This window comes from Pipistrellus hanaki (genome assembly GCF_964339955.1).
Source record: "Pipistrellus hanaki genome assembly, chromosome: 1".
Lineage (NCBI taxonomy): Eukaryota > Metazoa > Chordata > Mammalia > Chiroptera > Vespertilionidae > Pipistrellus > Pipistrellus hanaki.
The window spans coordinates 98162382-98176891 of NC_140503.1; the positions used below are offsets into that span (position 1 = coordinate 98162382).

Below are 14510 nucleotides of genomic sequence, written 5' to 3' on the forward strand. Positions count from 1 at the left end.
TGTGGTATCCAGTCTTTTTGTATTCAAGCAAACTCTTGGCCTCTGGGCTGCTTGAAGCCCTCTCCCAGCTACATCTCTAGAAGAGACAGAAAAGAAAGCCTTCAGAGACATAAAGGCAAACCTGGAAGGTAAATGAGCATTTCAGAGCTTAGAGAGAGGGAAATCACCTTTAATAAGATTGGAGCTCCCCAAAAGCTGAAAGGGGAGGAGTTGGGCGCCCAGAAGGAACATACTGGCCCAGCTCTACGCCCCCTAGACACCATCCACTTCCCAGTGAAGAGAGGCGGACACTCCTTCGGACTTTGAGGTAGGTCACATAGGCAAGCATGCTGGGGGAAGAGGAGCTGCCTCCTCAGAGTCCCAGGACCCTAAGGGGGCATGTACAGGACTCAGGGGAAGGCTGCAGACTGTCCTGGAAGCAATTGCTCAGCTCCTGCCTGCTGGCAGGGAGAGGAGAAGCTTACTTGAGCCTCTCCCTTCTAGGCTTTTGAGAGCAGGTTCCTTACACATATTACACTCACTGCAGCACAGTCTCCCCTGATCTGGGGACTTCTATGGCTCCTTTGGTCTGCTCTATCAGAACATACTGTCCCTCTGGCATCCAAGGCCTGCCTGTCCAAGGTTTCCAGCCTTATGGCCACCATTGCAGTCCTATGTAACATATAAGCCTGTCATCATTCCACCTCAAAATTCTATTGCTCTTCTCCTCACCAGTAGATGATCCCCTCTGCAACTCTGCTTCCCCCCTCTCCCCTCACATGCTTTTATTTCTTAATGAGTGTTCCTCCTGTTAAGTATCTAGCAACCAATGAATGATGGGAATCAGATTTCCAGGTGGGTTGAAATCATTCCGATCCTGCACCAATTCATGTCACTTGTTTCTTGTCCCGTAGCCTTTGAAGTGCTCCAGCTTGTCCTTCCTGCGGAGCCAGATGCGGGCTGCTTGACCCTGCTGTAGAAGTTCGTGCCCACCTGGGTCAGGCATGACGAGGACTCCTTGGGGTGGCTCTTGAGCCGCATCTGCTCAAAGCCCTCTTCGGGGGAGGCCGCGAAGCACTCGTGCTGCTGGATCTCCATCCTGACCATCGGCGGCAGGCGCGCAGGGGCTCGGGAGGGTCGGGGAGCGGGAATGCCGAGGACGTGGGGCGGCGCGGGCGAAGGGGGGCGGGCAAGGTCAGGGAGGGAGTGGGGAGGAGGAGAAGAGAAGAGGGGCGAGGGCGAGAGGGGCGCCTGCTCTGCAAAGGCAGAAGTGCGGGTGAGAGCAGAGGCGCTGCGGTATCACCCGCCGCCGTCGCCGCCAGCAACTCTGCTTTTAAAGCTCAGCACACTTCACTGCTCCTCTAGGACCACCTCCCCTACACTGATTCTTCTTGTCTTGTCATTCCACCAACAAAAGCTTTCAATCCCATTTCTGAGCTTTTTAGCACACCCTACATCTCTAAATGCTTCACTCATTCAACTACTACTCACCAAGCAGAAATAGTGACCTCCCTCCAACCTTTGTGGCTTTTTAAATATATTTTAATTGATTACAGAGAAGGGAGATGGAGAGAGAGAAACATCAATGACAAGAGTCACTGATCAGCTGCCCCACACTGGGGATCAAGCCCACAAACCCTGAACAGGAATTGAACCATGACCTCCTGGTTCATAGGCTAGGCAACCTTTGTGATTCTCTTTTTAAATTTTTATTTTTATTTTTATTCACTTTTTACAGAGAGGAAGGGAGAGGAATAGAGAGTTAGAAACATCGATCAGCTGCTTCCTGCATATCCCCTCTTGTGGGCGTGCCCCTGGCTGGAACCAAACCCGGGACCTTTCAGCCCGAAGGCCAAAGCTCTATCCACTGAGCCAAACCGGTTTTGGCTTTGTGATTCTTTTTGCCCATTTTCACAAATTGGTCCAGCCTTTGCTATGATAGAACTGAACTTGCCACTTTTTCTCCAAAATATTGTGTTCTTTCATGCTTCCATGCCTTTTCTCATGCTGTTTCCTCTATAATGATGACTTTACTTATCAGGTTGGAAAACTAGTTGCCTGATGACCCATATCAAAGATCCCTTCTAAGCCAATTCCCTGATCTCCCTAAGCTGAGTCAAATGTGTTTTTGTTGTTTTTGTTTGTTTGTTTGTTTGTTTTGTTTTGTTTTTTTGAACTGTTATATGGCCCCTGAGCTTTCTGCCATCATGGTACTGACCACATAGGGTGTGAGTATCAGGTACTTGTCATTTTCTCACACTAGAGAGATTATTGTCAGGGCAGGATCTAGATGGGACCAGTGGCCGAGCACATGGTGAGTAGTGCCTATTGAAACTATTGCCAGCGGGTAGAACAGGCAGGTGGGTCTTAATGCTCCCCCTCTCAAATCAGATTATTATGCTCAGAAACAAGCCAGGTAGGTGCGGAAAGTTCTGCCTACAGGGAGGCCCACTTGAAGTGCACATAGAAGAAGAAAAAGGAAGATGAGGAGGAAGAACAGGAAGATGCTGGGATGTAGGCACGAGAAGGCCCCTGGGGGCTGACCAGCTGGTCCGGGTTCCTTGGCTGCTGCTTTCTGAAAGGGGAAGTTCTAAGGTCCTGGATCAGCTTCTTATTCAGAAGGAGGGAGGAGACCTGGAATCTGGGCCATTGTGGGTTCTGCTTCTCTCTGTCAGGCTTGGGGTGCTATGGTTTTCATCCAGGGCACTTGGAGAGGGGGCAGAGTGCAAAGCTGCCTCCCCACAGCTTCCATGTCTCCATCTGTGGGAACAGCTGGGAAGGCCTGGGGCCTGAGATCATTAGGGGACCAATGGCTCTTGAAATGAGAGGGGGGGGGGAGGGGAGAGAGAGAGACGAGAGAGAGAGAGAGAGAGAGAGAGAGAGAGAGAGAGAGAGAGAGAGGAGACAGAGGGAGGGAGAGAGAGAGGGAGAGAGAGAGAGGAGAGAGAGAGAGAGAGAGAGAGAGAGAGAGAGAGAGAGAGAGAGAGATGGAGGGAGAGAGCGAGAAGAGAGAGAGAGAGAGAGAGAGAGAGAGAGAGAGAGAGAGAGAGGAGAGAGAGAGAGCATGCGCACGAGGGCAAAAGACAGGGTGGATGGTAAAGGCAAGGGAAAGAGCCAGATGGGGCAGGGGTATGGGGAAGAGCAGGCTGGTCTGAATGATCTTGGGCATAGCCACTCCCATTTCTCTTCTAGTCATTGAGGGAGTTGGGCCAAGTGGTCTCCAGAGCCTTGTTGACACTGAGAGTCTGTGAGACTCTCCAGAAAGCAGACAGGTCAGAGAGAAGATGAGATGTGTCATGCGTGCATGTGTGCATTGCACACACACATACAGACACAGGTTTGCCTTCCAGCGGTTCAAGGAGGCGAGGATTAAGACAAGACAGCCTGGGGCTCAGAATTATTGGAAGAAGGAGGTGAGCCTGGATCTCATGGATGGAACCCCCATGGTTCCCCTTCCTTCCCCCTTATTACTGGGCCCAAAAGTCATTCTGCAGGAGGCTCAGGATCTGAGCCAGCTCTAAGATGATGCTTGATGTCCACAGGCAGGTAGAAGATCTGGGCTCTTGAAACCATGTGGTTTACTGCATCCCAGTGGGGAGTAGAAACCAAGGCAGAGGACTCATTACCCATTTTGGTACCATCCAAATTGCCTAACCATTTCTCATAATTCCCAGAGGCAGCAACTGGGTGTGGAACAGGCACCATCTATAGGGCCCTTCTTGTGGGCTGTTCTTACCCCAAACCTCCTTTCTGGTTCCCAAGACAGCTTTAGCTCGGTGAAGGATCTTCCTAAAGCTATCTGACTCAACCCCAGGCTCCCTGGGCTCTGCCTTCCATCCCTAGCCCTCAGGAGATTTAGCTCTTTTCCCTGGTCCCTTCTTCCCACTCCCAGTCTAGACAGTGGAGGAGGGGGTGGGGGGGAGACAGGGATCGGGCTGCATCCATAGCATCCAGCCTGAAGCCACCCTCCTCCCTGGTATCAAGGTAAACCCCTGTTCCCAGGGCTCTATGGGTAGCTCCAGAGACCTGTCCTAGAGTGGAACGCTGTGAGATGGGAGGGGGCAAAAGAAAGTCAGGGACCTCCTACCATCACTAGGCTTGATCTTGGTTGTGCTTTCTCCAAGAACCCCATCAAAATGTCCCCTCCTTCCAGGAGCTCAGATTTGCTATCCCTCCCTAGGGTGAGAATATCCAGTGGGGTGTTGGTGGAATGGGGCTTCTCTTTCTTCCACCCTCATGACCCCTCCTAGTCCTGTTCCCTTACCTCATTTCATACAGGTTTTGGAGGAGAGTCCACTACTGTCCACAAAACAGGGTGCTGACCCTGGCAGAGTCCTGCAGGAAAGCAAGCCTCTTTTCTAGGGGCCAGGACACAGTCCCTCTGCTCTGAGAGTCCACCTTTCTGGGGCACTGCAGCCCTCTTGCTTCTAGAGGCCTTACCAGATTACCCGACCCCCTCATTATGGACACATTGAATTTATCTGACCCCTGTCTATCTCGGCTCTTGGATTCTCCATCCTCTCAAAACCCTCTCCCAGAGTGTGGTCCTACCCCACTTACCCCAGACAGTGGTCACTTCCGGGGTTTCTCATAACCCCTCCACTTTCTAGAAATGGTTCTGCCCCTGAAGGAGCAGAGGCCCAGTTCAGTCTTCTCCCCCCACTTCTCCTGGGACACAGTCCAAACTGTGGCCAGTGCCGGTCAACTCAAGCTCAATGCTTGAACCCGTCTTGCCGAGTGACCTAGAGAGATTGCCTCTCTGGAGTGGATAGAATCTGGCAGGCAGGATCTTGGGCCTGGAAATAGGAATAGAGAAGCCTAGCCTTGGAATATGGTGCCACTCCAGTAGCCCAGCCTCAGATACTCTGGCCTGAGGATACAAGATTCAAACCTTGAGCTACCAGAGCCCAGCAAAACCTATGGGAAGCACTGGCCTCTTCTGCCCAGGATCTAACTCCTGGGCTGGTTCAACTCTCAGGTTTCAGGCTGGGCAGGCCATGGGGAGAAGCCAGGATGGCAGTGGAGGAGATGAAACGAGGGCTCTGGTACTTCTGAGTACCAGAAGTCATATGTGAATCAAGTCACATGTGGAACTACAAGCAAATTAGAACCCAGTATACTTTTGTTACTTGTCTAAGGACCTACATCCAAATACCTGGCATCTCCTCTCTCCAGTCCCAGCTGCGTGGCTCCTTGGGCATTTGTTTGTGCTGTTACCCTCCTGCATAATCCCCTGCCTGGCGAGTCCATCCCATCCTGGACCTGCCGCATTTCACCTTTGGCCTCCTTTCCCTCCAGACCTTGAAGGACAATAGTTCCCAGCTATAGTGCTTGCTCCTTTTTCAGGACACAGGGAGCCCCCTGGTGCCATGGGCCCAGTGCCTAGGGAGCTCAGCTTCTTTAGCCTGCATGGGTGTTCCAGGGGCCACTCACCCAGGCGCCTTCAGGCCTGGCCTGACCTAGGGATCCAGCTGCTTCTTCCATTGCCTCTCAGCCTGGGCCAAGTGGTCAGAGAGACCCTGCAGGATCTTCTTGTGTCTGTTCAGTGTCTCCTCCAGGTCAATCCTCTGGGGATTGGTGCAGAGCTGGGACAGCCAGACAGCTGGGAGGGGCAACAGATCATATCTATAGGGGCTTTTTGGAGAGGGGGACAGAGGAATGGCTTCTGCCTCCAAAACTCCCCAGAAAGATGTGTCTGGGTGGTGGAGTGGGAATAGGGGAGAGCATCTAGGCCCCAGGGAGTGCTAGTTATAGCCTCTATCTCCCCATTAGTTTATACTACTGATTGGAAGGGGAGAGAATCCTATAATACTCAAATGGGCCCCTTCCCTACCTGCCTGCTTCCTGGGCCCCTCTTCCTGGGCTTTGGAACTCAGCTTTGGAATCTTATCTTACCTGGTGCCCAGGGCCAGCCTTGCCTGCAGCCCTTCCAGCTGCACTGGCTGGTTAGGACCCCTTCTCTGTGCCCCCACAGCCTTCAGCCAGCCTGCAAGGTCCTTGAAAACAAGGCCTGGCTCTAGGTCACCTCTGATCCCAGCACTGCCCAGCACAATGCCCAGCCTGAGCAAAACTCAGAGAGCAGGAAGAGATAATGGTTGGAATGGCAGGTCTGTTAGCACCATGACATGAGCAGAAGCATCTAGGGAGGGAAGGAGTTCCTGAGCTGCCTCTCCCCCAGTCCTGCCCCCAATGTGGGCCCATGGCTGATATCACCTCTGGACCTTTCAGACTAAGGTCAGATAGGACAAGACATCGTGGTCCTCTGGAAAAGGGGATAGAGAAGGAAGGGGAAGCCTTCTACCTCCAGCAGCCTACTCACTCAGTCCCCACCTCCCGGGCTTCATTATATTTCAGGCTGGCAAAAGATCTGTGTGACCTTAGGCAGCTCTGACCCTTGCCTGGCTTATTTCATAAGAAAGGGAAGAGGGTCAGACAAGCAGATGGGTGGTCTGTGAGGGTCGATGTCCCCCACCAGCCAGAGTTGGGCCCCCAGTGAGTAGGAAAATTAGAGCCAAGGAAGCAGATTGAACAACACACAAAGGCCCCAGGGAGCTACTGACAAAAGCAACCACATGGTGGCTACCTCCTCAACATGGCTCTGACCATGTCACTGTCCTCGAAGACCAGTGACTCCCCAATGCCCAGTCTAAAGACTGAAATCTTGGCATTCACGAACTCCCACTGTCTGATTGCACCAACTATGGGTCCCTCCATGGACTCTCCATTTTATCCTTTGCTCCATTTCCCTAAATACTCCTCCTGCCTGTCCCTCTTCCACTTGTCCCACAGCTCCCAGCAAGGGGTACTTATGGGACCAACACTGGAATTAAAGCTTCTTGTGTTTTATTCTACTTGAGACTTTTAACAACTCTGCAAGGCCTTGTGATTTGCCCAGGTCACACAGTGAGGAAGTGGCTGGCAACACACCCAGTGCTCCTTAGGTGTGCTCAGGTGGCTCATCAGGATGCTCCTCTGTCTCACCTACAGGGTTCTGGTGGCTGCTGACACCCAAAGAAACTTCCAGGAGCCAACAGCAGGGGGCCCACATCAATGCAGAGCAAATCCAGGCCTCTGGGAGTGTTCAAGGACACCTGAGGGGCACGGAAGCAGTTGAGCACCTTACAGATGGGGCTTCCTCCTCTTGGCTCGTGGCAGGGAAAAATATCCCCAAATCTGAGTGCCTGGGTCCCCTGGCCCTAAAGGGGGGCAGGCAGCCTCAGGGCTTGGTGTCAGAATGGCATGGAGTGGTTTGCACACCTGGTCTCATGTTAGTCCTCACAGGTATGTGCTTTGGGCCAGTTAGGATTCTGTGTAGGGAGGAGGATCTATGTATGTGCTGCTCATATGTTCCAGGGGCCCTGCATGGTGTCAGGCAAAAATCAGTTGAGGCCACAACAACAGATTACACAGCATCTTTGTAGCTCTGAGCCCTGTAATCTGCACACCCTGCTTGTTTGTACGACCTGCAAAAGCAAAAGAAGCTGTGTGTGCTCACGGGCAGACTCTGCTCCCATTGGCGAGCTGTGCTTTAAAGGGGCATGGTCGGTTCCGGAAGTCGTGGTAACGAGAGCCCAGCACCCAGCTGGCTCTTTCTCTGTGGGGACTTAGAGTCCAGCAGGGCCGTACAGGACCCAAGGACTGGACAGTGGGCTGGTTCCAGAGGCCATTCTTTCCAGGCCAGCAGTGCCACTTCCCCCCAACTGGATGACCTGCTGGGACATGTCCCTGTGGTCCAGCTTGAGTCTCCCTTGCTGTAGTCTACTCCTTAGCCAAAGAGGGAGAGGCAGGAGAACAAGTCCTGCCTAGAAGGGTACAGGGACCTGGAACTTATGGAAGAGGTCAAAGTTCTTTCTGGGACTTTTTCCAGGGGGACAGAGGCTGGACCCAATGGGGAGTTTTGCCCTTAATCCTGCAGGCCCACCACCTCCTCCCACCTTTCCTCGCTCTTTCCTTTCCAACCCTGAGCCCCCCTTTGCCTCTGGGTAGGGCCTCTCTTTCCTGTCCCTCTGCCAAGCTTGGACTGTAGCAGGACAGACTCAGGACAGACGACATGAGGCGTCTCCTAATGGACAAGGACAATACGACCAGCTTGTCTGTCCCTCAGGGCTGTGCAGCAGGCTCTGGGGAGTTAGGAAAGGGTGTTGAGCCTGAGAGGCCCTGAGTTTCTCTGGGCACATAGACCACAGGTGCTGCTCATAGCACAATGCCTATCATTGCCACCTTCAGAGGAAGGTGACACAGAGCGAAGCCAGCTCCAAGCAACCACCTGCATATGCCTCCTAGCTGTGACCATGAGCAAGTTACCTCACCTTTCCAAACTCCCATTCCTCACCTTTAAAATGAGAATAGTAATCAAAACTACCTCATAACATTGTATGAGGGTTAACTAAGACAACAAACGGTGCTGTGCCTGGCATACAGTAAGCTCTGCTCCATAAACGTCAGCAATTATTCAAATTGTTACCATCTAAGGGATGTTTGCTGAGAGACACTGGTGAACTGGCCCAGCTACTGAGGAGGCAGTGGGCTGGAGAGGGAGGGGAAGCCACATCATCTGGAGAAAGGGAAGGGCGGTGATAGGCAGCTGGCACAGGCAGAGGGTGTGAACCATCCATAGGCAATTCTGGCCTCAAATCTCAGGTCAGTACACAGCTATGTAACCTCAGGCAAGTCACTTCACCTCTCTGTGCCTCAATATATTCACCTGTAATTGGGGACTAACAATCCCCACTTCTCAAGTATGTTGTGCATCAGATGAGATGATGTGAGAGAAAACAGCGCGGGCCTCACCTGATCATGTCACTACCCCCGCTGGTCTGGAGCTGCTGGGTTGAATGAACAGGGGATTCTCTGTGGTAGTTCCCAGGAGGAACAAGCAGACTCTGCTCCTGGGCCCAGAGGAGGCACAGCTGGGACTGAGCGGGAGGGAGTCCCAGGGAGGCACTACCTTTGAGCTATCAGCTCAGATGGGCAAGGAAAACATAGCCCTAGGAGGGGTAGGCTCCTTGTCAGAGGCTGGGGCAGGGGCACGAGTGGGCAGTGTGGATGCAGCCCAGGAATGGGAGTAGGTGTCAGTCCAGACAAGCTTTCAGGGGATGTGCTCTTCACTGGTCAGCGCATGGATGACAGGGCTATCCATGCGCTGACCATGGACACAGGAGGAGGGTGTGGGTGTGCAGACAGAAGTCATTACTCACCTGGGTATCCTGGGATGAGGAGTCCAAGAGGATCCCAATGTCATTCCTCAAGGCAGGCTCCCCCAGGACAGAGCTGTCTTGGCCCTGCTCTTGGCCCCTGGGTGTACCACACAGTCTGTGGGTCCCCAGCTGCTCAACTTCTCAACCGAGGGCTCACCACCCACCTCCCTCACTCACCCTTTCTGCTGGGGCCACTCACCATGACCTGGGCCTGGTGCCCTGGCCCAGTCACCCTCATCTGCATGTCCACCTGCCAGCCAGAGAAGAGGACAGGGCCCTGCTCTACACTGCTCCGCTTCAGCTCCACACGGATGGGCCAGCGCACTTCCTCTGGATGCTATCTGTGCACCAGGGCAAACCAGGGCCGGGTCCCACTTCCCTTTCTCCCCATTATTCTTTCTCATTGGCCAGGCTGGGCTCTGGGAGAAGGAAGCAGGTAACATCAAGGCTTGCCATTAAATACCAGGCTGGCTGGTCAGACACAGGAATCCACTGAAGAAGTGGGCACTGGAGCCTAGCACGGGGTGGGCAACGCATGCCAGACCATGTAGAGCACTTTGCCTGCCTTCTCACTGAGCTCACCACAAGTCTGTGCAGTCTGTCTTTAACAGATTTTATGGATGAGAAAACCGAGGCTCAGAAAAGTTAAGGAATTAAGTGGATTGGAACTTGGCTCCATCTAACTCCAAAATACAAGCCTTTTCCACCAGGAGAGAGCTTTGTGTCTAACCCTTTCTGTTACTCAGACGAGGAAACTAAGGCCCTGTGAGGGAAAGGGCATGGCTGTGATCATGGAACGTATGAGAGCACTTTGAGAGAATTAGCCACGTGGGGGAGTCTAAGGGGGAGCAATAGAAGGTGAAAGGAACATGAAAGCAAAGGTAGAATGAGCCTGCAAGATTGAGAAGGAAGGGGGAAGGATGGAGTGTATGTATGTGAGAATTATCATTGGTGGAGGTGAGGGGGATGAAGGAGCCCTATTTTGTAAAATGGAAGGGAGAGAAACAGACAGGACTGGCCAGAACCAGGGAAAGGGAGGTCAGAGACCCCACCCCAGCTGGCTCTCCACCCTTCCATCCTGCTAGACTAGAACCAGGCCCAGGTCCCAGTCCCAGCCAGGACTTTCTAGAGATGTTATTCCAGCCTCTTAGCTTGGCAAAGGCCCGGGCTGGAGGCAGGGAAGCTCAGAGGCTGCAAGGCCAGAAATCCTGGGGGCTTTGGAAGCCACCACTGCTTCTGAAGTGACTTGCAGGAGGCAAGAGTTGACTCACTGTGACTACACTCATGCCTTGTGCCTTCTGTGGGTTGTTCATGGAACTGTGAGCTCCTTGTATCTGATGCAGCCCTTTGTCTTGGAGCTGGGCACAGAGGGACATGGGGAGGGAGTCAATAAAAAGATCAATGAATGAATAAATGGACAATGTGCATACCCTGGGAAATTTGTTTCCCACATGGTCTGTGACACCCCAAACTTAGCAAGGCCCACAGCGGTGAGTGTGTTATCGGCCCTGCCACCCTGGCCCTGAGGCAGAGCCTGGCTTGGTGCTGTGAGAAACAGCCACTCCTTTGTTTGCCTCTCGGTGCTTCTGTGAGCAGGAGCCAAGACCCTGAGATAGAAGCTGTCATCTTAAAGGGAATTTGTTCTGGTCTCAGAACAGTGCCGTTTTTCAGAACTTACATCACATAGACAGAAATACACAATGGATCTTCTGTTTGCTTTGCCTGCTAGGAAGCTCTAAACCAGATTCATGGCCCAACTCTGAAGGGTATGCAGATCTTGGTATAACCTGGGCAGACCTATGTTTTGGTAACAAGCCATCTTCCTGAACTCATTTTATGTCTCAGCCCCAACCACAAGCCTCATTATTCTTGCTCACTCCTAGTTAAAACTCCTGCCTATTGCATAGGTCCCTGTAAGTCCTCCAAAATCGTATTGAACATTAGGTAGAAGACATACTTTTTGTAGGTCTGGGTTTGGAAGATTCTGAACACAGATTTGTGGTAAGATGTTCTCATACTGGTGTCTCTCTGGCAAAACAGCCAGCCATGAAGAGCCCTCCTCCAGGCAGCCCCCTGGTTCTCCTGGATGGTCATAGGCCCAACAGCGTGGAGCTGAGTAGAGGTTTGTGCTGATCTAAGTTGCCGTGTGTGTGTGTGTGTGTGTGTGTGTGTGTGTGTGTGTGTGTGTTCATGGGTCTAAGAGGGAGCGGTTAGGGGTGTGGGAGGGTCCTCCAAAAAAAGGCAGAAGAAGAGAGAAACCCTAGGGCAGAGAAGGAAAGAGGCAGAGAGGAGAAACTGAGGCTGGTGGATAGGGCTTTGATGTGGTGGGTAGAACAGGAGGCGAGTCTGGGAGGGGTCTTGGGTCCCTGGACCATCTTGGGCAGAGGCTGGTATTGGCAGACCCCCTCCTCACCAAGTCACAGCCACTCCTAGTGGTCAGCTGCTTCAGTCCCCATCCCATCCCTCACTCCATGATGGCTCCAGAACGGTATCCCAGACCCAGGCAATGCTAACCTTGGTCCTTGGAAGCTGAGATCGTACTCAAACTTTCACTGAGGAGGATGGCACCCAGGAGGAAGAGAAGACAGAGCCAGGGGCCAGGGGCACTGACCACAGGTACTGTAAAAAGATCTGATCTGGGCCCAGGGTGGATCACTACCTGGGAGGCCAGGTGGGAAGAAACCGGGTACTGGCTTTTGGCACTCCATTCTCCCTCCCGCCCCTCACAGACATTCTGTTCCTTCTGGGCCTGATCTCAGGTCTGCCCCTCCTCACTTGGCCAGCCTGAGCTCTGCCCCTGCTCCTAGGTTCAAGCCATCTTCCCACCTTCCCTCAACTCCCCCATCTGAGGGACCTTAGAGATCACAGGGACAAGCCCACCTCTTAGTAGCCCTAGCCTCTCCCCTTGGCTCAGGAAGGGTTTCCACATGCTGCCTGCTGTCTCTGTCCCGCAGGTGAATGTCCTGTCTGTGTGGCCAGCATCCACCCATCCTTCCCTCTTCATTGTCATGCTCAGCTCTACCAGATTCCCAAAGACTCATGCCTCTAAGCATGAGTTTATTTATTCTCAACAAATAAACTACATGAAAATAGAGACAAATGCAGTATGTAAACCTTGTTCGAAGCCTAATTTTAACCAACTAACAAGGGCGTGGGGGGAGTGAGACAATTGGGGAGATTTGGACAATGGATACTGAATTAAAAAATTATTAATTTTTTGGAGTAATAAAAGTATTGTGGTTATATTTTTAAAAAGTCTTCTTTTGGAGAAATGTATTAAAGCTTTCTGGAGGAATCGATATAGTGTCTAGGATCTGCTTTTAAATACTCCAGATGTGGGGTGTGTGGATGGCACAGCATTTGACCTTGGGGTATGTGGATGGCAGAGCATGTGACCTTGAATTGATAACTCTTCAGGTTGGATGGTGGGTTCATTATATTCTTCCCTTGACTTTTATGTTTGATAATTTCCATAATGAGCACATTTAAAAAAGTAAGTAATCCTGTAAGTCAAGTATTTTTATCCAGATAAATGTTGGTTTTCCAGAGTGGCTCTTTTTCTGAAAATTCTGGATAGCTGAGGTTTATGGTATTAATTCTTGGTAGGATTCAGTTACTGAAGCTCTGCAGATTAATTAAAATCAAGGCTGTAAATGGGAAAATTTAGGACATGCTAAAAGCCACACTTCATTTCTCACACTGAATCCTCAGCTACCTTCACTCAGATTTCTCCTGCACCTCACAGTCAAGCTGTGGAAAGCTTGGGCCCACCCGGGTCCTGCTTCTTCACCTCCCATTGATCTTCCCAGCTGCTGCCCCTGCCACCCATTGGGTAAAAACTGCTCCAGCAGGCCTGTTCTCTGTGCTTAGTGGATACTCCTTAACCTAGTCTCTGCAGTGAAATGCTATGGGTATCCATCCCCCATGCCCAGCCCTGCCCAAGGCTCCCTGCTCCCCCCTCGCTCCCCCCCCCACCTCCCAGCTTCCTGGCTGCCCTGGTGCTCCTTTGCCACTGCTTTGCCTCACCAGCCCTTCCACCGGGCATCTCTCCTCACTCACCACATGCTCCCTGGCGAGCTTGTCCATGCCTATGGCTTCAAGCACTACAGCTGTGCCATGATCCTCAAATCTCCACTTTCAGTTCATCTTCTCCTGGAGTTTCAAACCCGAATAAATGTCCAACTCTGCAGGGAACAACTCTGCTTGGATAGCCCCAGGCGACATGTCCAAACCAAATTCCTCTTCCCCACCCCTCAGCCATCCTCTTCTGTGGCTGGGGTCTCGTGGGTGGCACTCTGACCTTATGGAGCCAGAGACTGGAACCCCCAGATCCCTTGTTTCCTCCTCTCTCACCCATCAGCAAGCTCTTCCCCTCTCCCACTCCTGTCCCTGAGTCTCTCCAAGCCTCGGCTCCTTACTTGTAAAATGAAGATAATAATAGTATCTCCAAGAGTTGTTTGGAGGTTACATGAGGGTCACACCTACCTATTGTGCTTAGAACAGGGCCTGGCAGACAGCGAATGCTCAGGTGAGTGAAACATCAGCTGTGTTCCTCTTCCTCTCCACCTCCTGCTGGCTCCCCCAGCCCAGGACACCACCAATCACCTGCATGGCTGACTGCAACCTCCCCACTTGTCTCCCCAAGGCCAGATGGTAGTCAGAAGGATGCTTCTAAACTAAGATCTGACCATGTCATTCCTCTGTCCAAACCCTACCTTGGTCCTGGTCATCTCTGCATAAAGCTAAACTCCTGGGGCCTGCGAAACCAGGTGGGGCTGGGCCGTTTCTCTTTAGCCTCACTTGCTTCCAAACCGCACCCGGGGCACCTTTGCCCAAGCCACACCTGAGCACCTCCCCACCTTTGCTAGGCCATGCACTGTCTTTACCAGACACTCTTGCTCTCGGTCCCTGCTTGTCCTCGAAGTGTCGGAGAAGCTGCTCCCCGCCTCCCCGCTCCTCTGTCTCACGGGCTTGTTGTGGGCTGTTGGAAACCCCTACCAGATTCTGGGCACAAAACTGAGTCTTGAGTGAGGTCCCTACCAGTCCATAAGGTCCTGGAGGGAGAGAAGTATGTCTTGCTCATCTATGATGAGCCAATGGCCAGCATAGAGCAGAAAAGGATGAGAGAAAAGAAAGGAGGAAAAAAACCCTATAAACGAAGTGAGGGGAAGAGGAGAATAAAGGAAGCTCACGTGCCAACAGGTAGAAAGAACAGGAACTTCTGGCTACCCGAGCCTGCATCCCCTCAGGGCCCATCAGCTGGACCCTTTCTCTTACTCCCAATTGTGTTAGGGTGCCTGCCTAGCCCCTCTTATGACTAGCACCATTTCATTT

General features: G+C 52.2%; 1 protein-coding gene and 1 long non-coding RNA gene across 2 annotated transcripts in view; both read right to left on the reverse strand.

The window, feature by feature from the left end:
• The window catches only part of LOC311633802, a 223981-nt gene that overhangs the window by 73389 nt on the left and 136082 nt on the right, over positions 1-14510 (reverse strand). The window lies entirely within an intron of this gene.
• LMAN1L (lectin, mannose binding 1 like) lies at positions 716-12105 on the reverse strand (the record flags this gene model as incomplete). The annotated part of the gene is given in 13 exon segments (XM_084865100.1): positions 716-2569; positions 3451-3458; positions 3461-3501; positions 3503-3684; positions 5413-5450; positions 5453-5706; positions 6965-6986; positions 6989-7175; positions 9177-9265; positions 9354-9513; positions 11621-11725; positions 11729-11835; positions 12057-12105. Coding segments are annotated over 13 exon segments (1431 nt in total). The 3' UTR covers positions 716-2380.